General features: G+C 41.6%; 1 protein-coding gene and 1 pseudogene across 1 annotated transcript; both read left to right on the forward strand.

Annotated features, from left to right (window-relative positions):
* Window positions 1-18,010: 18,010 nt before the first annotated feature.
* On the forward strand, window positions 18,011-22,485 carry LOC147629455 (uncharacterized). Its single transcript, XM_086812680.1, has 4 exons — window positions 18,011-18,239; window positions 18,444-18,764; window positions 22,044-22,248; window positions 22,348-22,485. Exons 1-3 carry the CDS (start codon window positions 18,011-18,013, stop codon window positions 22,064-22,066), a joined length of 573 nt encoding a protein of 190 aa, XP_086668806.1. The 3' UTR covers window positions 22,067-22,248; window positions 22,348-22,485.
* Window positions 20,118-21,940, forward strand: LOC147629456 (uncharacterized; annotated as a pseudogene).
* Window positions 22,486-27,398: the final 4,913 nt, after the last annotated feature.

The raw sequence follows: 27,398 nt of genomic DNA on the forward strand, positions 1-27,398 counted from the left end.
GCCCTACACTATTCCATTTGTAATGAGACTTAACTGCTCCAGATCTGTTTTTCAAAAAGGGGATAAAAGGCAAACTCATGAAAGCGGGTTGAGGCAAACAATACAAAGTAACTAAATCACCCTAGCCAACGACTAGGGATAACTAAAATGCTGAAAACACATGAAAGAAGGTTGAGACAAACAATACAAAGTAAATGAATCACACAAGCCAAGAACTAGAGACTTTCACATAAATTTGATCGTCTTATGCAGCAAAAAAATATACTTATAAGTACAATCTATTGCAAGCATGCAAACCATACCTGCCTATCTCCGCCTGTTGACAAATGTACCATATTGCCCTACACATACATACATTTCTATCCCATTTTTTTTCCAAAAAGAAATTAGACTCATCGAGTTTTGTGAAACCCCATTCCATAGTTCCGAAAATGTGATAGAATCATCTCAAAGTGCCATAGTTCCTAAAGCACAACCTCTCACCTACAAGGATCCAAGGCTTCGTCCATGGAAGTAATCCAACCCAACGCTGGAGCAGAGACAACATTTCCAGATGCACCACAGAAGCAAACATTTGCTGGGGCAGGTACATCCAAAATCATTTTTGAACTTTGCTGATTGATGTTGGTAGACTGTACTGAACGTGTGAAGTGTTGGGCTGGCCCTCCTCCAGGTAAAAAAAGATCCTTTAAGACTTGAGATTCAAACCACACCGGAACCATGTTTCCTTCTTAGCTGACTCTCATCCTCGCAGCCTCACTAGCAGACACACTCGGATGGATATTTGAAACTGAGATGTTGATTCCCAATAGACATCCAGTGAGACTGAGCTGAATACTGGTCCACCAAAGTCACCGGCAATGCTTCCACCCGACATAGCTACTGTCATAGCATGAGAGAGACCAGTGGAAAATGCCCCCGGGGTCATACGCCATATCATGTGCCAAAAGCCTGTGCTGTCCACTAAAGTGGAGGAAGAATACCCAAACATGACATAGCGCTTGCCCACAGATGTACAAGCCGGATCAAAATCAATTTCAGCAGTCCTTCGGTGAGAGATTAAGCTGAGTACCTTGAACACAATGAAGTCATGGTGGTTATCATCTACAAGGATCTCCACATTGATTGCCTTCAAACATCAGCAAAAAAAAACAAGAATTTAGCAAAGAAAAGCTAGAAATTCTAGAAAACCCTAAACCTACATAAAATAGGCACTACACACCTCTTCGTCGGGAGCTTGCAAAAGAGCAATAAGTTGCTGCCCCACTGACACCCCTACAAAACAATGTCGTCCAGACAATACAAGAGGAGATTCATACCCTTGGACAAGAACACCCGGCACATGATAGTGACCCGGATTCCGGTGTTGAATGGAAACCAATGTGCTCTGGACTGCATCAACTACTGCAGTCATGTCCATCCTGTAATTTAAAACACATACGACGCTGACACTCCATTAACAAGATGTGCGAGTGCACATGGACATTGCCCAGAGACTACCAATAACTTCAAAGGCCATAAGTCAAATAAAGCTCTCTGTAAGAGACAAAACAACAACCACATTTAACACGTCCTTCTTTGCATCATCAAACATGTTTTGCGGCAAACAATGTCAAGTTTCTTCTTGTGACATTTTGTAATATTTTAGCTTTACATAAACACATTTGCTTTGAACACGCTTTGTTTACCCAACCAAACATGAAGGAAAAAATTTCACTCACATCTATCCCCGAAACACATCCTGGCTTCTTTCATGCTTCATTTCTTTCATGGATTATGTAATTATCAATAATGCAGACACAGCCATCGCAAGATAATTAGAGGATGTATACACACACACACGTGTATGTCACAAGAAAAAGCCATTCTTAACTGACCCCAAGAACATGTAAGGACTATAAATGAAATATGTGTTATGTAGAACTGAACTCGTTTGAATTATGCCCCTTCCCAAAGCATCTGCACATATATAAAGTAAATTTTTGAACACATCTATATTATTCCCTTCCCATTCCCTTATTGTGCTCCCATTCCATATGGTTGTCTGCTGTTGAGTGTGTGTACAGACCAACCATGCATGTGTGTGTGTGTGTGTGTCATGCCTATACACATACAGTGTGTACATGTAAACTTGAAAGCAATACGATATGTCATCATGTAAATGCCAGGAAACCACAATTCTACTAAAGCTGATACGAACATAAAACCCCTACAAATGTTAACACACAATATCATTCAACCATCCAAATCTTCAATGAAACCAAAAACCATCAGACATAAAAATTTTCCACAAAGCAATCATAAAACAATCCAAACTGCAAACAAACCAAAAAAAAATGATGAAGGAAGGGTTTCAAAATCACAAAAAAGAACAAAAAAACCCCAAGGAGGAGGGCAAGCATAGAAGAAAAAACCAGATCGTGAAAAAAAAAAGAGAACACAGATCTCTCTGTGTGTGTGTGTGTGTGTGTGTGTGTGTGTGTGTGTGTGTGTGTGTGTGTGTGTGTGTGTGTGTGTGTGTTTGTGCGTGTGTGTGTGTGTGTGTGTGTGTGTGTGTGTGTGTGTGTGTGTGTGTGTGTGTGTGTGTGTGTTTGCAAAATTCAACCAGTGAAAGCACCGCAAGCAAACGTGACACATGGCATTGCCTTGCCTCAGAAGCAAAAGGTGAAAAAGAAACCCTAGTTGTGGGAGCCTGAGTGAGAAGCAAACAAGATGGACACACAAACACACAACCGGAAACACTAGAGAAGAAACCATGCAGAAACACACAATTGAGAACAAAACTAGACCATTCCAAACCAGAGAGAAGAAGCCATGCAAAAAAACCTAACCAGGCAAATTCTCTCTCTCTCTCTCTCTCTCTCTCTCTCTCTATAACACACACACACACACTTTTGAGAAGCAAAACCCTGATAAGAACAAAACCTGTAGATGATTCCAAACTAGAGACAAGAAGCCATGCAAAAAAAATCGAACCAGACAAACAGTCATGAGCTCTCTCTCTCTCTCTCTCTCTCTCTCTCTCTCTCTCTCTCTCTCTCTCTCTCTCTCTCTCTCTCTCTCACACACACACACACACACGCACGCACGCACCACACACACGCATGCACAGACACTCTTGAGATGAGGATCATTACCTACACGCGCGCACACACAGACTTGAGAAGGGAAACCCTAATGAGAACAAACCATACTTGCGTAGAGAAGCTACGGCGAGAGAAGGCAAACACACCAGCACGCAGATGCTCAATCATGGCGGCTAGCTTTTTGTTGAAAAAAGCCCAAAATGACCAGTAATGCAAGTTGGAAGAACCACCAGACCAATAGGGGGCCTTAATTTATTAGATGCGGTAGAATGTAAGGATCTTAAGTGTTGTAACGTTAAGATTTTAATCTTTTTGAAACGTCATAACTCACTCTCTCTCTCTCTCTACCCCCTTGTCTCGAATGAGACACGAATGGGTATAGGTGAACAGGTGTTATCGTGGGCGCACGAGCTCTCTTTGCCCATCGCCCTGGCATCTGCTATGACACCTCCATTTCCATGTCAGCGAGGCTGACTCCATTGATCAAGCAAGCCGCGCATGCTTGCAAGTAGAACTGGGTGTGTGTATGAGGCCATGTATGTGCACCCATTTGCATGTAGCATCAATGTGTGGAATCCCCATTGGAGAGCATGTGGGTGTAGGGCTTGACCGGGACAGCCATAGCTTCTTGTTGTGGAGGTCTTGGGGTGGAGGCCCAGTTGCGTGCTTCACCCACACATGCTCACGCGGCTCCATTCTCCCATGCAGTAGCTTTTGAATCATGCGCCTTTAAATCTTCCATGCGGGCACTTTTCTTCACAGCCGTGAGCTCACGTTTGAGCTTTCTTCACGTGGTCTTTCGCCGTCTCTTTCTCAGCTCTGCTGTTTTGCTGCTCTCTCTCTCTCTCTCTCTCTCTCTCTCTCTCTCTCTCTCTCTCTCTCTCTCTCTCTTCTCATGATCTCTTAAGAAAATTATGTAAGAGGCTAGTTTGGGGGCGAGGTTCGCCCAGTCTTTGTTTTTAACCTAGTGTAACGCAACCTGCCCACGCCCATTCCTTCTCTATCCTACTAAGCTAGAATAAGCCAAGAAGCACAAGAAGATCCTACGCATGGGAAGGAGAAGAGATGCCCACAAAAATTGTGCAAAAGAACTATTGGAAGTAAATCATACATTAGGAAAACAAGCAACATAGAGCACAATGGCTTTGAGTAGAATGGGGAATACCACCACATATAGTACGAAAAGCACACATTGGCACATGAGCTACTACCTCGAACAACAATCTACCTACAACATAATTACCAACCATCGACCATTGCACTTGAACTACTGCAATCACCATCAATTAGCCAATCGCAATCGCCATGTGGAAGCGCTCGCCATCCTACCACCTAGCCATGACATCATCTGTTCCATCGTGGCCCCTCGCCATTGTCGTTCTAGCCTCCTAGCACCCGCCTCCAAGAGGATATCGTACTATCAGGCCTAATGTGACTTCGGTGATTGAGAGAGAGAGAGAGAGAGAGAGAGAGAGAGAGAGAGAGGGAGAAGGAGAGATAGTTGATGTAGCATGGTGTGGTGATCATATGATATATATATATATATATCATAATAGATTTTATTCTATAATCTACATGAAGAGGCTAAGCAACCTACATACATGTATGTAACTGTGATAGAAAGAGAAGAGAAAATTATGTTTGTGTGGAGAGCCCCAAGAGAGAGAGAGAGAGAGAGAGAGAGAGAGAGAGAGAGAGAGAATATTTATTTTATTTTATTAAGGTACCTTAATAAGGTTTGCAAGAACCATTGTTTGACATCTAATTTAATGAAGCATTTTCCACACGTTGTGAGGACCTACTAGCAATATGCGTGATTGCATGCCCGCCCCTGTGGTGTGCCCTTTTGCTGCTATGAAGCGCCTAAGCTTACTCCGATTGTACCTATGACAATCTCAATCATAGGTACCTATTGTCATACTAAAACTCGATCATAGGTACCTTTATTTTAATGCCACCCGTGTGGCATAAAAAAAAAGGTTAGATTCTAATTTCTAACTCTCTCTCTTCTAATCTCTCTACTCTCTCTCTCTCTAAAGCTCCTCACCTACCCACCAACACATAGAGTACCTTCTCTTATCAAGCTTGTGTGTTCATCTCTCTCACTCGCCTGCAAGGACACAGCGTGCCCAACTGAGGTCCTCTCTCTCTCTCTAAAGCTCCTCACCTACCCACCAACACATAGAGAACCCAACTACCTTCTCTTATCAAGCTTGCGTGTTCATCTCTCTCACTCGCCTGCCAGGACACAGCGTTCCCAACTGAGGTCCTCTCTTTCTCTCTCTCCCTCCCTCTAAATCTTAGGTTGAATACAAGCTGCTCATCTTTCTGTCTTCCTCTACTCCAAACCCTCCCACACACATAGGTCCACAGAGAGAGAGAGAGAGAGAGTTATAATAATGGAGAGAGAGAGAGAGAGATTCTGTTAAGCGTGAGCAGAGTTAATGCAGAGAGCGAGAGAGAGAAAGAGAGAGAGAGAGAGAACTATCTTAATTCATTAAAATACTACAAAAACATGATGTGGGTACCCTATATGTACCCATGCAAAGCGTGATATTCTTCCCTACACAATACTGAAAACACAACCTCAAACTTTGGAAAGCACACACCCTATGTAGCAACTTAATTTGTTCCCCCCTTGTCATTTGTTCCTGCTATACCTTCCTTTATATTGTGTGTTTGGAGAAGATCCTCAAACTATTGCACCTTTGCTTTATGATGATGATGTCATGCCCTCCACTCGTATTGCTATGGTTGGTGAAGCCCAAGGGCACAAGCCCTCAGACACAAAAATTACACACACATAGGGTTTAAATTTTCTCCTACACTCATGGCTTACACAAGTATATATAAAAATCTCACGTTGCACACACCTAAACGCACTATTCTAATAGAATAGATCTCCCAAATCATTTTTTTGTTCTTTGTTTAATAAAATATTTGGAGCAATGTAAAGTTCAATGGTTTTAGCTAAAAAGGTGGAATTTTTATACACATGTGTATTCCTACATTCTCATCATTCGTTTGCCAGGAAGCTGTTGGGGGGATAAAGGTGGACTTCCAGTGTTCGGCCGCCCCCACTGACCTCACTGATCCACTCACTTATTCTTTATATACAGAAAAAGAATAAGGAGGGAGTGCCCTTTGCACTCAGCTCCACCCACACAACACAGTCTCATCCTCGTCGCACTCTCCTCTCCGCGCACCTGCACACTCACCACTTCGATGCCGTCGTGCTCTTTAACTGGTATCAGAGCGTCGGTCTACGCGTGCGTGTCAAGGCTTGAGCTTTGGGCTTCTGTGTGTGCAGAGAAGAAGGAAGGAGCTTCTTCTGTTGTTTGGGCGAGTTGGCAAAACGAAAGCAAGAGGTCACCGCATCCGGTGAACAAAAGATGGCAACACTCATTTTTCTTGTAGTTTTGCTTACACCTTTGTGAAACCCATGTAATTATCCAGCCAATGGCCTATTGATTTTTGTAAAACATGAGCCTATTAATTTTGCCCACCTCTTGTAATGTGAAAGGAGCCTAATTTCAAAGGTTAGTATATAAGCCAAATCTTATCACAATTTGGGTACATTGAAATTACTCACAAAACCTCTTTGGTGAAGAAGAAGAAAGCTTTCCATAGCTCATGTGCTTTGTATTATTCCACCAATTGAATGAAGAGTGAGCTTTCTTGTGTCTTGATAGTGTTTCCATTGCCTACATTCTTTGATTTTGCTTGTGTGGAATGATTGAGTACGCTCCTTTTCACTCTTGCAATTCATGTGTATTCATGCTCATAAAACTAGTGCAATTAAGTGTTCTCAAGTGTTTGATTAATTGAAAGAGGTTGTTTAAGAATGCTTAAGAGTCCTGTATCTTCAATTCATGTTTTTCGGCTGTGGCACAATTGGATACGTGCGTATCCAATCTATCAAATGTGGTCATGTTGTTGAAGGTTTAGTGTATCCAATAGTTGCTTAAGTGTCCTATGAGTCTAAGGAAGAACCCACAACCTATTTGCATTGGTTTAGGTATGTCAAAAGGCATTGAGCATGTGTATGTCACTTGAAACCCTATTCTTAGCATTCCGTTCTTGATGTGTACTTAAAAGTATTGACTTCTTCATTATATAGGAAGGTTTGATTCCGTGATGCTTGATATGTTCACGTAGTTTCCATGCACTAGTCGAGTCGATCAACATTCTTGTTAGTACCTAAAAGCTACGCTATGACATCCATTGCGGCGTATCCGCCAACAATGGTGCCGCTATCGTGGACGGTACTCTAAGCTAGAGAATCCACCTTAGGTGTGTAGTTAGATGTCCCTCTAGGCGCAAGTCTAGTTTATTCACCTGTCACACTCTTTGCGGTTAGGTTGACAGGTTGGAACGGGGCTTCCAAAGCTCTTGAGGGTAGCTAGGAGTCGGGGACTACCGAGGACCTTCACATAGGTTAGGAAAGTATCGATTGAGAGGTGGTTTGGTGTTGGATCCATATCATTCTCAATTGGACAACTCATTACATTCATTAGGATTTAGAAACCCCTTTGACGCTTTTGAGCGCATTTTCATTCCGTTTTTTGTGTCTTTTATCATTTTTATCATGTTTTCATTCATCTTTTTGTAGATTACATGTTCTTTTATGTTTCATAGGAGTAGGGTAAGTAGTCAAACCCAAATCAACCAGTTGGAACTTGAGTTGCACAAGGGAATGCTTGAAAAAGCCATTTAGTGTCAACAAGGATTTAGTTCAATTTAGGTGAGTTAGGAAACTCCTTTTGGGCTAAAAATTGGTGAGCACACTCAACAGACATAGGGGAAACAACAGAAACAAAGAGAGTCAAAATCTGACAAGGTGAAATTGGATACACGTACCCAAATTTTCTGTGAAGAGTGCCCATTTTCGACATCATAGCTGCCTTGCACATACTTCCCACATGCCCCACATCAAATATGAGCTCAAGGTGAGTTTAAGACCAAGAGATAGAACCAAAACTGTGCTAGATTTGGTCTAAATTGCACTTAAACTAGCCAAGACAGAGTCAATTTTTGATGATATTGCATACTTAGCATATTTAGACCATATTCAAAGAGGCTGTAACTTCAGATTCATCAAAATCACTATAATATTTGGATACATAGATATCGGATTGAAGCTTCTGCTCTCAGGAACACAGGGATGGTCTCAGATTGCTAATTAAAATTTTAAAAGTTCAAAAAGTGCCCTATCTAGTGATTGCAAAGTCAAAACCTGTTTACTCATAGATCCCTGGTCTCAAATCTGATTAAATTCTCATTAAAACACTTTGGGACTCTTGTACAAGGTCATAGGAAGCTATCCCACTTGCTAAATTGCAAATCTGAGCAAGACAAATCGGATACGCGTATCCAATTGAGACTTGTCCTAAACCTGTTGTACCAGCTCTATTGCATGAAAACCCGTGGTTTTTGGGGAAGAATCAGTACCCACACGGAGGTATATGGATTATATTGTTGGCTCGGCATTTCTACAGTCTGTGTTCCGGCTTGGTAGCCTCGTGTTGGGCTGTGTTATGGCATTTGTATATGGATAATCCGGCATCTCCCGTGGGGAGAGTAAGGCCCTCAAAGCTTGTACATGATATTATTCTCCTTGGGTAATAAAATACTCCAAGGGGGGGGTCAGCCCATTCCGGCCTCTATGTGGTGTCACATATTGTGATATGCAGCGGAAGTCTTTGTATTGGTTGATCCTGTCACACAATATGCTCACACTGTCTTCTGTATCCTGAGTTTCGTGAGTTTAGTAATCCATTTCATTACTTCAAACTTTAAAGAGATGAGAGAAAGAGATATGAGAGCTGTACACCAGATTGGGTCCCGAATTACCCACTGAAGGGCCCCCTATCCCGATAACGTGATAGTATTTGCTTTATTACTTTAGCTGGATAAGCATACTTTTGCATTAACCACATTATAAATATCATTCCCATGCAATCACAGCAAATTTAGGGTCATCAATTCTCACTGAATAGATAAATTTGCACTAAATTTTGACTCTGAAACTGCTGAAACTCACTTTTGAATGGCAAACAGGAATCCAATTGAGCTACCTTGGAATATTCCAGAAAAATTGGATACGTGTGTCCAATTCAACCTAGGAGAAATTAGGCTTTGAAGGATCAGCTATATCACACACTACCATGATCACAATTCTATCCTTAGACTTGAAAACTCACTTTTCAAATTAAGGCTACAAGGATTGTAGTGTGAAAAAGTGCTAAAACAAGCGTATCCATTGGGTTCCTGACCAATCAAGACATCATTTTCACATTCTAAAAGACTAGGAGTGATATAAAAAGTCAAGGGAGCAAGTGTTTGCAATCAGTTGGCAAATCTGAGCTATCAAATTGGATACGCGTATCCAATTTTTCCTAAGAATTTCTACATCTGATTGATTTTGTTGCTTTCCTGTCATTATACCGATCATTCTAGTCCAGTCAAAATTCAAAAATTCTTTTGTTGATCCCAATCTAAGCAAGATTCCTTTTTAGGAACAAACGCTTGAGCGCAAACTCTGGGAAAAGTGGAGCATCAAGCTTCGACAAACTTGACAAGGTAGAAAGCTCTTCTTGTATAATTTTTCTTCTTCAATAAAGCCTTATGCACCTAAGATCAGGAGTGTACATTAGATCAGGGTGTCTGGCTGAAAAAGACTCTAGAAGCGGGGCTTCAACCTTAGAGAGCACAGCTAGGACACAAAGCCAGGGCCAGTTTTTGTGAAGGCTCCTATGAAGTTTTTTCAAGAGCTTCAAAGTCTTTAAAAGCTCGTGCATCCAATGTTTGAAACCATGATAGGGCTTTACCTTCTAGAGTCGGCCCAAATCCTTCAATTAAGACGTGGAGATCGTTAACCTCTTCAGCTCTGGCCACTTGCTTGAATGAAGCTAAGTGATCGTAAGGATCTCATGATCCACTAAATTTCTTAGCCCACTTCTGAAAATGCGAAGGTCGTGTCTTATTCCTTGTGGGCCCCCATGGGCGATTTTCCAGGCCTAAACCCAATTATTCCCATTGTGGTATGATATAAAGGTGTTAGTGGTCTTGGTAGCCCTGTACCGCCGGCTGGATGACCACTCGAGGCATATGAATGACTAGGGGCTGGTGATCTAAAACCTGATGATACGCCCGGTCTAGGTATTCCACCCATGAACGAAGGTTGTGGCCCACTCAGGGTTGGTCTTGGTGGTGGCATTGGAGTTGGAATCGGTGGTACACTATGCGAAGGTTCTACCAAGGTCATAGGAGGTCTAAACTCAAAACTTGAGGTCTCTGAAGGTTCTCCCGTATGCGCAGAGATTGGCATCTCCATGCTCGTGAGTTCTCCCAACTCGCTCTCTAGCATTATTCTCCACTCTAATCCGAATTTATCCATGAATATGATGTATCCAGCTTCAATATCCACACTAATATAGACATACAGGACTTTTTTGTCTTCTAGGCAGTACATAGGAGGATTATCTCTCAAGTAATAGAAAGTTGTCCTATGTCCTTCTTCCTGTACAAGGCTTTGTTTACATCATCTAGTGGAACTCTTTGAGCCCTCATAGAATCAGAAAGTTTGTACCCTATTGGTGCCGAGTTGGGTGGCCCTTCGTCTCTTAATAGATCCATTCCTGGTATGGGGTTGCCTAAAGCATCCACTTTATCAGGATTATCTATCATGAGGTACATCGCTCCATCCTTACCCATGTATCTATTCCCTTGATAGTTAACCCATGGTGCTGGATCAAACTCAGTGAGGTGATCTTCTATCTTGACCAAATCAATATTGTTTGGGTCTTTGTAGATTTTAGCATCAACATGGTTAACTCTCTCATACCTGAGTTGGGTATTGTACTCCAACTCTGTTCCTAGATTAAACACTTGGTTCGAAGACGTAGTAGCCATGCTTGAATTTGAGTCCATCTCGTAAGCAAAGTTTTCTAGTATAGGTGGTGTCAGTCATCTCATATACGAATTTAAACAAGCTGAGAAAGAGTCCACAAGAGATTGCGTGAACCATCTCCATCAATACATTACCAGATGTCCTGAAATGGAGAAGCCCAATCCAGATAAGTATTGAAATATACAAGTGAATAGGGTGTGTGTGGGAACAAGCCCTTGGTTAGAGGCTATAAAAGAGAAGATGTAATTGTGAAAGAACCTGTGAAAAGGTGAGAAGAATCTACTGGGAGAGAATAAAGGGTAGCATGAGAGAATTTAGGAGTGTGGAGTTATTCTGGGAGATATTCAGGGAAAAGAGAAGAGGTGGAGAGAATCAGGCAAGAGGTGGAGATATTCTGGGAGTGAATCATGGAGAAATCAATGGGATTTGATGCTTGATGTAAACTCTATAAATTGAGGCATAGCCCTAATGAGAATTTGCTAGTTTTTGAGTATCCATGCCTACATTAATCTATTTGCTAATTATTCACTAATTACATCTTAATCATTTGTTAATCACTTTGTTAATGATGTTGATTCTAGTGTTTGATCCACCATAGCTCATCATTATGCTCAAATTTCAACAATAAGCTGGTCTCTATCTTTTTAGAAGGCTTGCTTAACAAATCTCTTCACGCAGTATGCAAAAAGACACACAACGCTAAATGAATGCATTTATGATGCAATTGATTTGGACGATAATTGTGATATTTATGGGAAGGACAAGCCTATTACATGAGCTGCATCATGTAGCTCAGCAAGCACAACAGGAACCGAACAAAGTAGTTCAGTAGAGGCTGAGACCATTGCTGAAAAGGATGAGTCAAATGTTCAGACTGCCACAAAGACAGTATAGATGTGAAGTGTGTGGGGGAGATCATCCGACCTCCCAATGCCTACCAAAACAGACATATCCTGTGCCTAAGACCCGATGCACTGACAAGTGGTGTGATTTCTATAACAAATGGACCAACCATGAAACGATTGAGTGCTACCATTGCATTAGGTACATGAGAGAGTAGGGAATAGCTCAACAACCCATGGGTGCACCACAAATACCAAATTATGCACCTAGAGTTGGAAACCTAAACTATGCCAATCCGCCGGGGGTAGAAAGAGCTCAACCAATGTTGGGGAATCAGCCTCCTTTGCCAGGAGCAGCTGTTGTGAGGTATCTCCAACCTGAGGATATAGGACATGATGGAGCCTTGGTTCTAATCAGTTATTACGGGTGAAGAGTAGTGAGGATCCCACGAACTATGCTTCATCCTCTCTAGGACCCTACAAGGCACCAACCATGATTCTTGAAGGAAACTTCAATATGGATATGAACACACTTTGGTTCATTGCCAACAATGGAGGAGCTAGAACAGGAGGACAACCAGGACCACGACCTTATAGATCTGGACCGCCACCTGCTGACCGCAGCACCTCTAGGGCCATGTTTCAACTGTGGAGGGGACCATTGAGTGAGAGACTGTCCACATCCTAGAAAGGACCGCCCACTTATGCCAGCTATACCACCTCCACCCCACAAGGACTGCCACCTTTGGCAAGATTCTTCTTAGATTGTGGCATCAAACACTTTGTGCCAGATTGCCCAAAAAAACCTAAAAACAAAGGCAAAGGAATAGCTGTTCTCAATTTGATAGAAATATTGCCAGCTACTACGAGCTCACAAAGCTCTTCAGAGTCAGACGCGATTGTGCCATTAAAGGCCATCACCAGAGCTAAAGCTAAGGCAAAGGACGAGTCAAAGAGAGAGGATGAAAACGAACCAACACTGAGTGAAGGTAGTAGAAAATCCAAAGAAAGCTGGAAAGCTAGGCGTGCAAGGAGAGCGGCCAGCAGAAGAAAGCAAAAAGAAGAAACTAAACAGGGAACTGAGGAAATTGCAGAGGGTAGTGAAAACTTAAACAAAAATAGCACAACCGACAAACAAAAAGAGAAAAGGAAAGAGCTTGAAACAAAAGACAAACAACCAACAGGGTCAGTCTTGGTCGATAAGCACTTCGAACCCTTGGAAGCATTATTACACGCATACGAGGCGAGACTGAAACCTCTAAAAACGTTAGAAGAGAGCGATGGAGGAAATATCTTGATGCGGCTCACAAAACAAGGCAGTTAGAGGTTTTTAAACGCTTAACAGAAGCTGCATAAGCCTTGGAACAACAACTCAAACTAACTAGCTAAAGTAACTTTGAGACCAACACCCGGGGCCTCCACCTTATAGACGTGTAGGTGTAGCACGTGCGTTCAAAAGGATGGGTTTTAATATAAATCTCACTTACAGTTTTAAAAAGAAAGGAGGGGTATTACAATTGTGCCTGGGAAAAATAAAATAAGGAGTGTTTTTATTCACAAAACTTTAGAAGTAGGGTACTATTCTAGTGGTATGACATAATTTTGTTGGGGTCTAGGTAGAGGGTTCAAATCTAGTAGTGTTTTTTGGCCCCACACTTTAAAGTTCTTTTTTTGCTCCACACTCTATTTAACATTTTTTAAATTTGAAGTGAAGTGTTTTAAATTAGTTGCTGTAAAAGAGAGAAGCAATAAAGAAACATCTCACGTAATGATGCTCTCTCTTTACTACTCCCTCCTTTCTTTTGGACGCCGCTTCCCCCTTTCTCTATCTTTGTGCAGCTTAATAAAGCTGGCTAACTAAGCTTAATAAAGCTCCTTAGTTTAGGTTTTTACATTATTGGCCAAGGTTAATAATATAATGGCAGCGGGGCCTGTGGTTATTGGTGTTGATTAAGCGGAAGATTTCTAAGGTGCGCATTGTCTGTGATCTGTAGAGACATGCGCATACGCCGTTGCACCAAACACGCGGAGATGTGCAAGGTCAGGCGCACGCCGAAACCACAAGGTATAGGAAATTGCATCGACTGAGCGATGGTATACTCTGTTCTGAATATAGCAGGCTGTGGTAACAGCTTCCTGCCAGAAATTTTTTGCTAGTTTTGCAACACTTAACATAGCACGAGTGGAGTCAAGCAGAGTGCGGTTCTTACGCTCGGCGAGGCCATTTTGTTGGGGTGTTGATGGTACTGTATAGCGGTGGACTATTCCGTGTTTTGCTAGGTAATGTTGAAATGATTGATTCTTGTATTCTGATCCATTATCAGATTGGAGAGATTTTATCTTTTTGTCTAACTACTTTTCTACTAAATTGTGATATGCTGTGAACGCATGTAAGATTGTGTCTTGCTGTTTATTTTTTAGAAATGAGACGATTGTGAATCTTGTAAAGTCGTCAATGAAAGTGATAAAATATTTATGATTTGTGAGTGATCGCTGAATGGGACCACAGAGATCTGTATGTATTAATTGTAGTGGAGCTGTAGACCTCTCACCGCGAAGCGGGAACTTATGTTGGGCTGATTTGCCAAAGACACAACCCTCACATAGGGATAGTGAGGATTTGGCTGACAATGTGAAGTTTTTGGCTAATTTTCGCCGGTTCATATGTTGCATAGTTGCAATGTTGAGATGTCCTAGCCGGTAATGCCATAACAGAGTATCATAGTGTAGATTTTCTGTGTGAATAGCAGCATTTGCTTCATGAACAACAGGAGTCCTACCAAGTAGGTAAAGTCGTCGAAATTTTGGACAGGTCACTATGTAAGTGCGACCATTAGGCAACTGATGCTTAATCAGACAACAATCGTGTAGAAACTCAAATGCAGTACGAGGACTTGCTAGCCGATCAATGGACAGCAGGTTCTTGTAAAGATTCGGCACATAGTAAACTTCATCAACAGTAGCTATATGTCCATCTGGTAATTCTATTTTTGCAGTGCCAATACCCTCAGCAGTTTGATGTGTTTTATTACCGAATTTAACAGTTATAGTATGATTAAGTGGATGGTAATTAAACAGCCAGCTTTTATGTGTGGTCATGTGTAAGGTTGCTCCTGTATCTAACACCCAAGTATTTGCAACATCAAAATCAGGAAGATGCGACGCCATGAAGACAAGATTGTTTCCGTCATCAGATGCTGGTGAAGAGTCATGACTATAATCATCATATGGCGACGAATATTGGGACCCGCTTTCAGAACCAGAGGCATAATTTGCATGCTGCTGCTGCTGAGAGCTCTTATTCTTGCCGTTATGCCAGCATTCTGAAGTATGATGATCATGTTTGTTACAGATCTTGCAGTATGGGCTTGTGAATGAAATGCCAGCACGTGATTGACGAAATCGAGAATTGTTCTGATGTGGCCTCCTTGGTTTATGGAAAGATTTCGATCATGTATTTTTTTAACGGAAGTTCAAGGAGAACTTGGATGTAGGCCGGGCATACATAGCCATAGCTGTAGATGAAGCTGCTTGTGAAGATGAAGCAGATCTGATTGTATGTTCTTGTATAATGGAAGGGATTAGAATAGGTATGGAGAGATGAGGTGCGGTTCGGGTGGTTATAAAGGGCTGCCATGAAGACGGGAGGGCAGCAAGCAGCAACATAGCCTGCATGTTTTCAGGAAGATTGACACCCGAGAGTGTAGTCTCATCCAGTTGAAGTCGCCACGCCTCTAGGAATTTAGGAACATTCTGATCTTCAGTCATAACTTTATTCACTAGAGTTTTTAGGTTCATGACCTGAGTGGCAACATCTTTATGTTCATGGCTCTCTTCAAGACGAGTCCAAATTTGCCGTGCTGTGGTCAAGGTTCGCACGGTCTGCTTTTGCGTATCATCCATATGAAGTAAAAGCTCCAAACGAGCACTTAGATCTTTTGATTTCCAATCTGTAATGTCCTGCGTGTTTTGAACAGTCACAGGGTTGGCTTGGGCGGGGCATACAGAAGTGCCATCTACCCAAGGAAGGAGCTCAAGTTTCTCCATAACCATACTCATGGTCAACTTCCATGGTTGGTAGTTTTTATCATTCAATTTGTCGATCTTGTAAGACCGGCCTGAGGAATGTGCTTGGGCCATAGCAATTGCTGTTCCGGACCAGCAAACTGTCACGGCCTTGCACACAGAACGACTAAGTCGTCGTGGCCTGGGTCAAATTTCTGGGGCCTGTTTAGGCGCGTTGGAGAGAACGCAATGTGAATCTGCACGCCACAATGTTAGGGCGCAGGCTGCATGCACAGAAGATTGAGCGCAAGTGGAGAAGCCCTTCCTTAGGCTGATACCATGCAAAAAATAGGTGTACACACAGCATACATTATGTTTTCAATACACAGACTCACAGTTCACCATAGCTCTGAGACAGGTGAGATGTCGATGCGTCAACCGTTGTGTTTATTATTGGGGCGCAACCCTATTTGAGGGTTCACCTAGTAAATGTCGTTTCATTATTTACATTGTTGTAATTTATTAAAATAACTTTAAACTAAAGCTATCTATGAATTATTTATTTCAACACGCTGATGTGTCGCGGAAGCTTTTCTAAGGTGCGCTGATGTGTAGCACAAAGCTATGATCGCCTGTTGTCCCCATCGGAAGCAGAATTTGGCTCCTGTCACCATTAGTCTAGCTCCCCATCTGCTGCCCATCGGCCATCACAGCCGGAAAAGGCTCCTGGCTCCTGGCTCCTACTAGACTCAGTTTTAGCTTCAAAATCAGGTGTCCAGGAGGTATTGCTAGTTGCAGGCCTGCTTTTCGATGTGGGTTCGATCCTTGGCATGTTGCTTATGGGTCACCCGGGTGTTGTTGGGTTGCGGAATCGGCTTTTGCTAATCACGTAAGCTTTAACCCAAGCATTCAGCTTTTCAAGCTTAAGGATTATTAAGATAATTAACTGCATGGGTGTTAGCAATGGTGGGTTAACGTCTTTGATCTTATCACATAAAGCAGGTGTAATTAAAGTGTATTAACGTTTTCTTTTAAAACTAATTTTTATATGCACTGAAAAGTTTCTTCCTAAATAGCTAGTTCTCTTGTTATGCAGGGCAAATATTCTCTAATTATTGCTTCTTATTTGCAATATTTACGGCTACAAGCAAAGAAGAAGTTTATTATCTACAAATTTTACAACTTAAAGAGAAGGTGAGTGTGCTTTAGAGTTCATGATTTTTTCTTTCATATAAACTAATAGAGAAGGATTATATAAATTTATAGAGAAGGATTTCTATAGTGTTTTAGAATACTAAGAATTCAATCTAGTAGTAATCCTCATGCATTTTTTTCCAATAGAATTTTATGTAGCTCTCAAGTAAAGTAGATTTGCCTTATTTTTTGCAAGCTCTCTCAAGCTTTATGGTTGAAATCAAAGAAAATGAGTGTGGTCCTATTGCAGGAGAGAAGAAATTTCTTTTAATTTTTCTTTCATATTTTTTCAATAAATAGAGACCTTGTAGATATTTTATGCCCATTAAACTATTTATTGGCATCCCTCATAATGTTTGATATTTTCTCTTTTACGGTTCTTTTGAATGTAGGATCGATCATTCATGGCATCCAAGGCTCGCATTAAGGTGTTTGACCATGGGGATAGTGAAAAGAAGTTGTTGGGTTATGTTAGAGTGATGGGAGATTATACCTATAGTGCCATACGCAAAGAGATTGTGCAAGATGGCATTGTAAGTGAATCTTTTGAGTTTGTTATTAAAGATGAAGATGATGATGGAGTGTGCACATTGAATGCCACACAAGAAGAGCGTTGGCAAGTGGAGAGCAACAAAAGTGTTGGCATAAAGAGATGTTTAAGCATGGCTTATGGTGGCGGGCCCGCAAAGCGCATTTGAAGAAGCTTAAATGTTGCCTTAGAAACTAGTGACATGAATGCAAGGGAAGAGGGTGAGAATGTTCATGGTAGCAAGGTCAACATGCTCAAGAGTTCTTTACTACCAAAAGAAACTCTTGACCTTTGGGAGGTCCAATGTGACAAGACTCGTAAGAATTTGAGGAACAGAAATCCACCTAGAGATGACAATTTTCAGCTTACAACTGAAGATGTCAATGACAAGCCTTTGATTTGAATTTGGTGTGATGAATGTAAAAGCTTTTATGGATCGGGAATGACTGGAGGCAAGCAGACCGCATACTCATGCTTATCAAACTTCTTAAGATTTCACATTCTTCAAGGACAATCCCATACAAAACGGTACCTTTCCAATCGAGGGCTAAAGATCGATGCAATAGACACTCAAGGAAGTAGTACAAAGGACAAAGAAGATGATTGTGATGATGCGGTGGCAATTTTGGCGGCTATCGAGGAGATGAATAATTTCAATAACACTCATGAAGGTAAGCATCAACTTATTTCTTAATTCTTTGCAACCAAACTATTATCTTCTTTATGTAACACCTTTGTTAAGCTCATGCAAGACACTAATTTCAGCCCCTTGTATTGGTTTTTTTTTAAAGGATTTTTGCTTGTTCTTTTTAGTGTTAATTTTCAACTGATTTTTCTTTTCTTTTCTTCTCTCAAGATCTTGTTTCTTCATGTAGGGGCTGATTTTCAGTTGGTTGAAGCCACCTTGCATGATTACAAAGATAGAAGCACTGTCAGAGTGGTGTGTAAGTATGATGGGAAGTGGCTGCACTTATGTCCTCGTGGTTCAGATTTGCCAACAATTCTAATGGAACATATTAATGGAAAGTCTCACACCATTGCATGGAGCAAGACCACACCACATCAGTCTTCTTCACTCTTGACTGGATCTTGTGGGCGACCTAAAAAGCATTTTGACAAAGATCCACGCCAACAAACCTTGGGTGCTTTTCTCACATCAACAAAAGAGCGTTCAAAAGCGCCTTCTATCCCCACAGGTACATCATGCTTGCCTTCATCCAATCTTACTATCTTGTGTTGGGGATTATGGCAGCATACAATTCATGTTAGTGGTCGTGAGGTTGATATAAAACCTCTCCTACAAGATCTAAAGATGGGACGAGAGTGGTTTTGTGAGCCATATACAAAAGCATCTTTGCATGATGGAGATATGGAGTACATGGTAGATGGATGCTTTAGGCATATACATTGCCTTCATATCTCAAGCATTGGAATGCCTTTTCAAAGTTTTACATGCAAGCATTGCAAGACAATTCCATCATGTGGTGATTTTCGCATGAGAGTGTATCGGGAGAGTATTTCCATTGAGAAGAGAGGAGAAAGGCAAACGGGCAAAGGAATGCGGCTAGATTACCTTGGAATTGAAGAGCTGAAAAGTGTCTCAGTTGGGACCAAGAAGAAATTACGAGAAGCAGGTAGAAATTTATGGTGGCTGAAGGCAAAGATTGTGGTGCTTTCCGTGAGAATCAGATCCTTGAAAGAGGCCAACTATGAAAGCATTAATAGAAAGGATGTGAGGCGATTTTGCAATAACATCATTGAGGCTTGCAGGCAAGGTAAATTTGGAGGCAAATCAGCTTTATGGGACTTTCTTCAAGACATTGCAAAGAATGCATTAAGATCCGAAAAGGGTCAAAGATTCACAGAATCAACAAAGACCATTTTTGAAGTCGTGAAGCTATGGGGTGGGCCACGCTTACATGAGTTTTTGAGTGCAAACCTTGGAGGGCCATCCATGTCAACCACTAGGAGACACCGAAGAAAATCAACTTACTTTCAGTCAGGGGAGCATGAATATATCTTTGATGCAATCGGGAAGATATATGTTGAAGCAAAGAGAAAACATGGAATAACATCACGAGTGCCAATTATCATTGTTGAAGATGAGACAACTATCAAGCGGCGCATTAGGTAAGCTTTTTTCAATATCTCTTCCTTTCTTTGATTGTAAATATAAAGTTCTTTGTGCATGAAGCGGGCTGAAATAAAAATCTTTCTCTTTATGTAGATGGAATGCAAAATATGATGCTTTGATTGGGTTTTGTGGAAGAGAAGGAGAGGATCATCAATGCTCTTCAAATGATGCCATCATCGTTGGAGATGGAGCACAAGGATATGAGACAATAGTAGATGCCTTCCAAAACCACGTGGTGGGACACTATGCAAGGCTCCTCATTGTCAACCCTCTTCATGAGAGTCTTCCAAGATTGGCTCTAGTTGTGCATTGCACATGCAACCGCTTTGATAGTGATTTCATCAGAACCCAATGGATGCTTGTGGAGCGGATGTGGAATGCAAAGTTCAAAGACGTGATATGTCCAATAATTGGTCAGATGGTGACAGTAGACGTCGAAAGCTCATGGTTGAAGACTACCTAGGAAAGAGAGATAGGCAATTTTTCATTGATTGGCCTGGATGGAAGTTGAAAGGAAGATTTGTGAGAGGAGATGTGTATGGTTTACATGATCAAGATTTTGTCCATTGTGGAAAGAAGCTTGTGAGTCCTCTTGACAGTCCTACCCGACAGCTTGCAATTGGGCATGTGTGGATTACACTCAATCACGTTGCTATGGTCTACAACACTTTCTCTGTTGATCAGCACACGTTGCGAGATGGGGATATACAACGAAATGATCATCAAAACTAGGGGGCAGCCCAAAGGATTGTCTCTAGACAAGTGCAAAAATGTATGAGGGACATGCGAAAGAAAGAGAGGAGCATGCAAGGGACCGAGGCATATTTGCAGGTTGTTGCTGACTACATAGACATATTCTTATCACCATATTTAGACTTGGGACAGCGTGTGGTGCTTGCAGCTAAAGTGGTCTTCTTCTTCAAGCTGTGGAGATTATGGCTACATCACCATCCTACATACAACCTAAGGGAAAACTTCATTAGCAAAGAGGCATACATAGACATTCAACTTTCTTGCCATTTTGTTGTTCTACTTATAAAGATGTTTCGGGAGTTCTATCCAAATTTCAAATGTCCTCTACATCTCACAGGATCTGATGCAGCGGAGATCTATTTCAGCAAGATTGGCGGTATGGTTGGGCAGGAAAGAGCGTTTGATTTTGGAGATCTTTTGCATTGTATTGGTAGTTTGAATCAGGTTGCCATGCATGAGTATAGCTCAAATGGGGTGACTTTTTCAAGGGCCCATAAGAAACAAGAACACATTTGGAAGGACTTGAACAAGCATGAAGGTGTTTTGGAAGCAGATCTTGGGAACTACGAAAGTGTTTCTTGTGATACAAAGATGATAGATGCATTAAAAGAGGGATTGAAGCAGGCACAAACTTTATGTGAGACATTGGGCCTCAAACCTTGCACAAGTGAGGGTCTTAAATGGTGGAAAGAGCCTTGGTTAGATACAGAATCAATGTGGTCAAAACTAGATACTGAAATGGGCGGGGCAGATGAGCATGATGACTTTGCGGAGCCATGTGGTGATGATAGCCCCATTGGCGACGAGAGCAATGAAGATGACGAGGTCATATCTTTGAGTGAGATTCGACACGAGATCGATGGGCTTCTTGATGAGGCAAGCAATGAAGCTGAGAAGAAGAGTATCTCACCGGTGGTAGAGGTTGATGGCAAATTCATCTTCAAATCTACTTTGGTAAGCCAACTCAATGGAAACTCTACATTGTCAAAGGATAGGTTGACTAGGGTGAAGCAAGGAGTGTATTTCAGCCACAAGGAAAAAGAAGCGTCATCTAGTAATGGCAATTTTTTTGGAATAGGGTCTGATTGTGCAATTTATTTCCATGATGTGACACATGGAGAGGGACAAAAAAGGTCAAAGAGAATTGGAAAAGCTACAAATCTGAAGAAGATGGACACACTTCATAGCACTTGGTACCTTGGAAGAGTTCAAAAGATGAGAAAGAAGGTAGGTGGCAGGTATGTGGATTATAAGCGAGGTTTTGACTTGACGGACCGGCCTCAAGGGGTAGAGATTCAGCTTGGTTGGTATCAAAAGGTGAAAGGGCGTCGAACATTTACTTATGACTTGACGGACTTGAACATGGTCGATATAGAGTCAGTTATTGCATTGGCACATTTAACATACAATACAGCAACTGATAAATATGAACTACATCAAAATGACTACAAGCTTTTTAATGATTTTGTAAATACTTCAGGTTAGTTTTTCATGTGATTCACGTAAGTGTTGAAGCATTTAATTGTATTTTTAAGTCATGTTATATCAGATTTTTGCATCATTTTCCTCATTTTCATTTTGATTGTAGGCAACAGGTCATCAAACACATAGGGAGGCAAGAAGCTGATTTGACATGGGCTGAATTTTGGTGGGGCTGAAGTTTTTTGGGTGCGGGCTGAAAGACTTAGCGACTCTGACTTATGTAGACTCATGCTTTTTGTAGCCGTGGTATGCATGACTATGTATGACGACATGTCTAAGCGTATATTCAAGGACAGTTTTTGTGAGAGAAAGTAAGTCTTAGTTATTGCTTTAATTCAAAAGAATAGAGAAACATCTTTAGCTCACGTATACAAAATTTCTCTTTTGATTGCTATCAGATTGTTTTGCAGATCCAATTCATTCCTAAGGCAATCCATTTTGGCAGCAGGCAATGGGACCTACAATAACGGCTAAAGAAAGAATCACAAACACTTATACATATTGTAGATTTTTGTTAAATGTCATGTATATCCCTTCTATAATGTGGGTAGCCTTAGTATAATATACATTTGAGCAGCTCTAGTCAACGACATTATATGAAGTTCAATGATATGCGTGTATGATGAGTAGGTGTTTAATCCAAGAATAGGTTACTAAAAAGCATGTGCATGTCTTTTATTGATTCCTTGTTAGACCAGTTCTTATGTGCATGCATATGTTTTTATTTGTGTTGCAGCTGTTGCCCAATTTTATTTTGACAGGCATGAGAGTTGTTGGTGTTGTCTGCTTCACAATTTGGATGTCAACCATACGTAAAATGTGTCATCTTGATTGTATGTCTGCTATGAAATTCCACACTAGCACGGTGTCATAGAGAAGGATGGTTCAAAGTCGAATGCACTGTGGACTGTGGAGTATGATGATGCTGATAAATCTGTAATCAAATTGCTTAGCTTCCCATCGACTCCCTACTCACATTGGGTCTCCTTCCCTGCAGCCATATCCGACTCCTTCGAGCTCCCGTCACTCCCCGGCTTCCCGAGCACCTTCTCGGCCCCTTTGGGCACCCTCACGGCATTCACACAGAGGTATTGCTTCATCCCCCACAGGGTTTTACTTCAGTTTTTCAGTCTGCAGGTCTGAGAAAAGAAGGGGCAGCCACCATTGAAGCTTCATTGCTTCATATCTCCAGTTGGGCCTCTTAAGGGGCACTAAGGCTTGACATGTGGCTTCATTGGCTCCCTATTGAGCCCCCCTTCACCCTCCCTTGTGCCACGTGGGCTGTAGGCCATCAAGGAGCAGCAGCGCAGATTGCACCAGCCTTACAGGCTGTGACTTGGCTCCATTTGGCTTGGTTAAACACTTGCCAACAACCCCGGGACTTGGCATTGAACATTGAAGCTTTTTGCTTCAGGTTTGGGACTATGTAAACAGTCTACAAACAGGCCAAAAACAGGGCAGCACTTATCTCTTGAAGTCTATATTTACCGGGATTGATCACTTGATGCATATTGATGCCCGTATGATGTCTATATGTATGGAGATGCTATGTTAATGGTTTGCCATCATTTTGGCCCTGATTTAGGACTGAGAATACTCAGTTTTGAGCAGTGAATCATTGCTGACATACAGTGGGCTGAAGCTATTTTACTCATGTATGCTTATGCCTATGCTATTCGGGTTATGTCTTGGGTACATGCTTTGAGGTATTGACCATCGGGGATTGGAAAAGAGTTCGACATTGCTTCTTACTCATTGGTTGAGCTTTTGAGCTCGTACATACAGCTTTTGTGCCAGTGGGAGCATCTTTGGATGCTTGACAGACATTGAGCAGGCAAGTGTTATTTATCTGGGAGTGTTTCCGCGCTTTGGAGATACTTTGCTGAGCACTTCTAAGTGCTTGCAGGGAGTCATACACTTTATTTCTTGGTTCTATTTGCTGATATGGCTTCATCAGGAGAGAGCTCATCTTTGCTCCACATCCGGTCTGGACGGCAAGAAATTCATCTCTTCTTACCAGACGAAGGGCCTTTTTGAGTTTGTATAAGTGCCAGTGCTCCTTTTGAAATGGCTCTTCAGAACATCGGGGCCAGCAACCGTGATGATGCCTTCTACAGGTATAAAATGCCTAAGCTGATCACTAAGATTGAAGGCAGAGGAAATGGAATCAAGACCAATCTTGTGAACATGATCGATGTTGTAAAGGCCTTGGCTAGGGCTCCAGCCTACACTACTAAGTACTAACTTGGTGCACAGTCAAAATTTGATGAGAAAGCTGGCACTGCTATTGTGAATGGAGCACATGATACAGCAAAACTTGCAGGGCTTTTGGAAAATTTCATTAAGAAATATGTCCAGTGTTATGGATGTGGGAACCCAGAGACAGAGATAGTCATCACAAAAAGTCAGTTTATAGGATTTGTATCTGATGTTGACATGAGAGACAAGCTGACTACCTTTATCCTGAAGAATCCTCCAAAGCAGAAGAAAAAAAATGACAAGAAAGGGATGAGGAGAGCTGAAAAAGAACGCCTGAAGGAAGGCGAGGCAGTGGATGAGGAGATGAAAAAAGGGAAAAAGGAAACAAAGAAAAAGAAGGCCCATGAAGAGAATGGCCATGTTCATGTTTCCAAGAAAAAGGCATCTAGTTCTGATGGCACGAAATCCTGTTTTCCATGCAAAGACAAAGCATATTGATGTGAAGTACCACTTTATCCGTGAGGTGATTGATAACAAGTTGCTTCAGCTTGTCAAGATTCACACGGATGATAATCCTGCAGATCTTCTGATGAAGAGTTTACATGCCGAGCGGTTTGCACACTGCAGATCACTCATGGGTGTTGGATGAGGCCATTTACAGATTTGTGTTGGTCTTGTATATCATTGTATACTTGCTTTTTTTTTCTCACTCTCCTACGGGCATATTGCCTTTAAGTGGGAGGTTGTTGGGGTGTAAAGGCCCTATGTAACATTTGTAGTTTGTATACAATGTGAAACCGGTTCGTTGAACCGGTTCCACCCTAACTCTAACACATGAATAAAACTCATGGGTTGTGGTGTGCCCATTATCCATTCTTCACACCCACACATTGTTGACTCTCGTCTCCTACTCTCCCGTCAACTCTCCACTCCCGACATCAGTATTCAATTCTTTGTTTCAATAAACTTGCATTCTTACTTTCTAGGAAGACCTTGATAATCTCACTAAGTCTGCATGCTGGCCTTCTTTCAAGGCATTTAGAAAGGACATGTTCTTAAGGATCTCCCTTGTTTTCTCTTGGAATGCACAAATTCAAAGATAAGGTCAAGGTGAGAATGTGTACAACATGACGGCATCCTTCTAGATGTAGTAGTATATGCAAGTTGACAAAGGCTTATCGATTATTCTTGTGATCACCTTTTTCAATAATTGTAAGGGGCGTGATATCTTTAAATTTAAATTTACTAGAGGGGGGAAAAAATTCTATGAGCTGGAAATTTTAAAAGTACAGGAGGGTTATAATAATATATTGCAAAAGTAATAGGAGGTATGCATAAAATAGGGGAAATCAGGCTACAGAGGGGTTTTAAAATATGCCTTTGAACGCACGTGATACAAACTTTTTTGGAAGGTGGAGGCCCCGGGGACCAACAGAACACATGAAAACAGAGACCAACCAACGAGTGGGCTTTCTCCAAAATTGGAAGAAGAGGAGAAAGAAGACATGGAAAAAGAAAACGAAATGGGTCATGAACAAGTTCGCATAGAGCAAGAGTCTCTCAGAGTTCAAGGAAAACTTACGCAAAAGAGAAAAAGAAACTATATTAATCCCAAACACAAACATTCCTGAGGTCGAGGAGGAATGGGGAAAGAAATTGTGGAAAGCGGTCAAACAGATGCAGAAAATGGAAGAGGAGGGTACCATTAAACCTCCATTTTAAGAGTTGGATTTTGACCAGAAAACGCTCGACCTAGAGCCAAAAAGTGAATAGGGGATGCAGGGTCAGAAAAATCGGAGAGCGGCAAAGTCGAGACCTTGAAAAATCTACCGTCATATCAAGGCGAATATGACGCTAAGTTGGAGATACGAAAGGTTCCAACGCGTTGCCTCCCACTTTGGACATAACAAATTTGTCAGCACCTATAACGTGAAACTTACCATTGTTAGGTGTACTAAAGGGCAATATCTAAGGTACTTAGGTGCACCTTACCATTGTTGGAAAATATCTAAGGCGGATTGGAATCAACGTGCCTGTCATACACAAAGTACCTATCATACACAGCGACTCAGGCAAAAGAAACTTCGAACATGTACCTCTCAATAAAGTAGGAGACTATTGCGAAGGAGAGGACAGTAATAAGACTATCCCAGTTGAGTTTAACGGGATACACACCCTAGCTATCTTGGATAGTGGAGCGCAAGTAGCAATTACCACCAAAAAGATTTGGGAATCCGGGGTAAACCGGCTATAAGAAAAATATGTATGAAGTTACAATTGGCAGATGGTTTTATTGAGAGACCGATTGGATTACTAGAAAAAGTGGTAGTCACCTCGTGCGGAGTTGAGTACGAGCATACTTTTGCTGTAGTGGATTTTGGGAAGAATCCTAATTATGATATTATCCTTGGGCATCCATTCATGCGACAGCTGAATATGATCCAAGATTGGGGTTTTAACTATATATATCTATGGCAACAGGAAGCAATAACACGTATTAATCTTGATGATCACTCCTATCGAGATGTGGCTCAAACACCAGTAGAAGACTTTGAGTCGGCTACTGCCTCTGCTAAAACTTCTATACCATCTTGGGTGAATGCGTAGTCCAAAATATGGATGTGTGGAGCTTTGGATGGAGAGGAATCTGAGAGAAAGAAAAAGCAAAAAGCAAAATTAATGAAGCCTACATCCCTGAATCATCTTCTGAAACTAAATTTGAGCCAGATGGGTGGGGAGATGTGTTAGCAACGGTGGCCGTGTGTGTGAACAAGGTAACTCCTACTATTTTCTGTGATGATGAGGGTTATGACATAATCCCTATCAACATGGTGAAGATCATTCTTGACGCTGGCAATAAAGATTGGGCTGACAAGAAGGACAGGGTAGATGAATCCAAAACAGAGAGGACCTATGAGGCCACATGAGAAATAGTTACTGAAATGAAACATTTAAACCTAAAGGAGGAGATTTCCATATGAGACATCTCTCAAGAAACAACCAGTGACAAAAAGAGTGAGGAAAGTGAGATAGAAATTGATAATCCTAGAGATCCAAGCTTCTACGATGCTTCGGATGAGCTTGATGAATTTGAAGAGGAGCCGAAGCCAATAATAGTGAGGATGCGGGATGGTAAGGAAATAGAATTTCCCTGCAACTCTCCAGGGCACGAAAAACAATGAAGAAGACAACGTCAAGCTCGCACAAAGGGGCAATGGTACATGCTAGAGTACAAGGGAAAGACACACTATCTTATGATGGT

This window comes from Cibotium barometz, chromosome 18 (genome assembly GCF_041138505.1).
Source record: "Cibotium barometz isolate CiBa-2024 chromosome 18, ASM4113850v1, whole genome shotgun sequence".
NCBI classification, from domain to species: domain Eukaryota; kingdom Viridiplantae; phylum Streptophyta; class Polypodiopsida; order Cyatheales; family Cibotiaceae; genus Cibotium; species Cibotium barometz.

Coding starts and splice junctions, on each gene's coding strand:
- LOC147629455 (XM_086812680.1), top strand. CDS start 18,011: ATGACTGGAGGCAAGCAGACCGCATACTCATGCTTATCAAACTTCTTA. Junction 18,240..18,443: donor TTTCAATAACACTCATGAAG/GTAAGCATCAAC, acceptor TTCTTCATGTAG/GGGCTGATTTTCAGTTGGTT. Junction 18,765..22,043: donor AGCGCCTTCTATCCCCACAG/GTACATCATGCT, acceptor TTTTGATTGTAG/GCAACAGGTCATCAAACACA.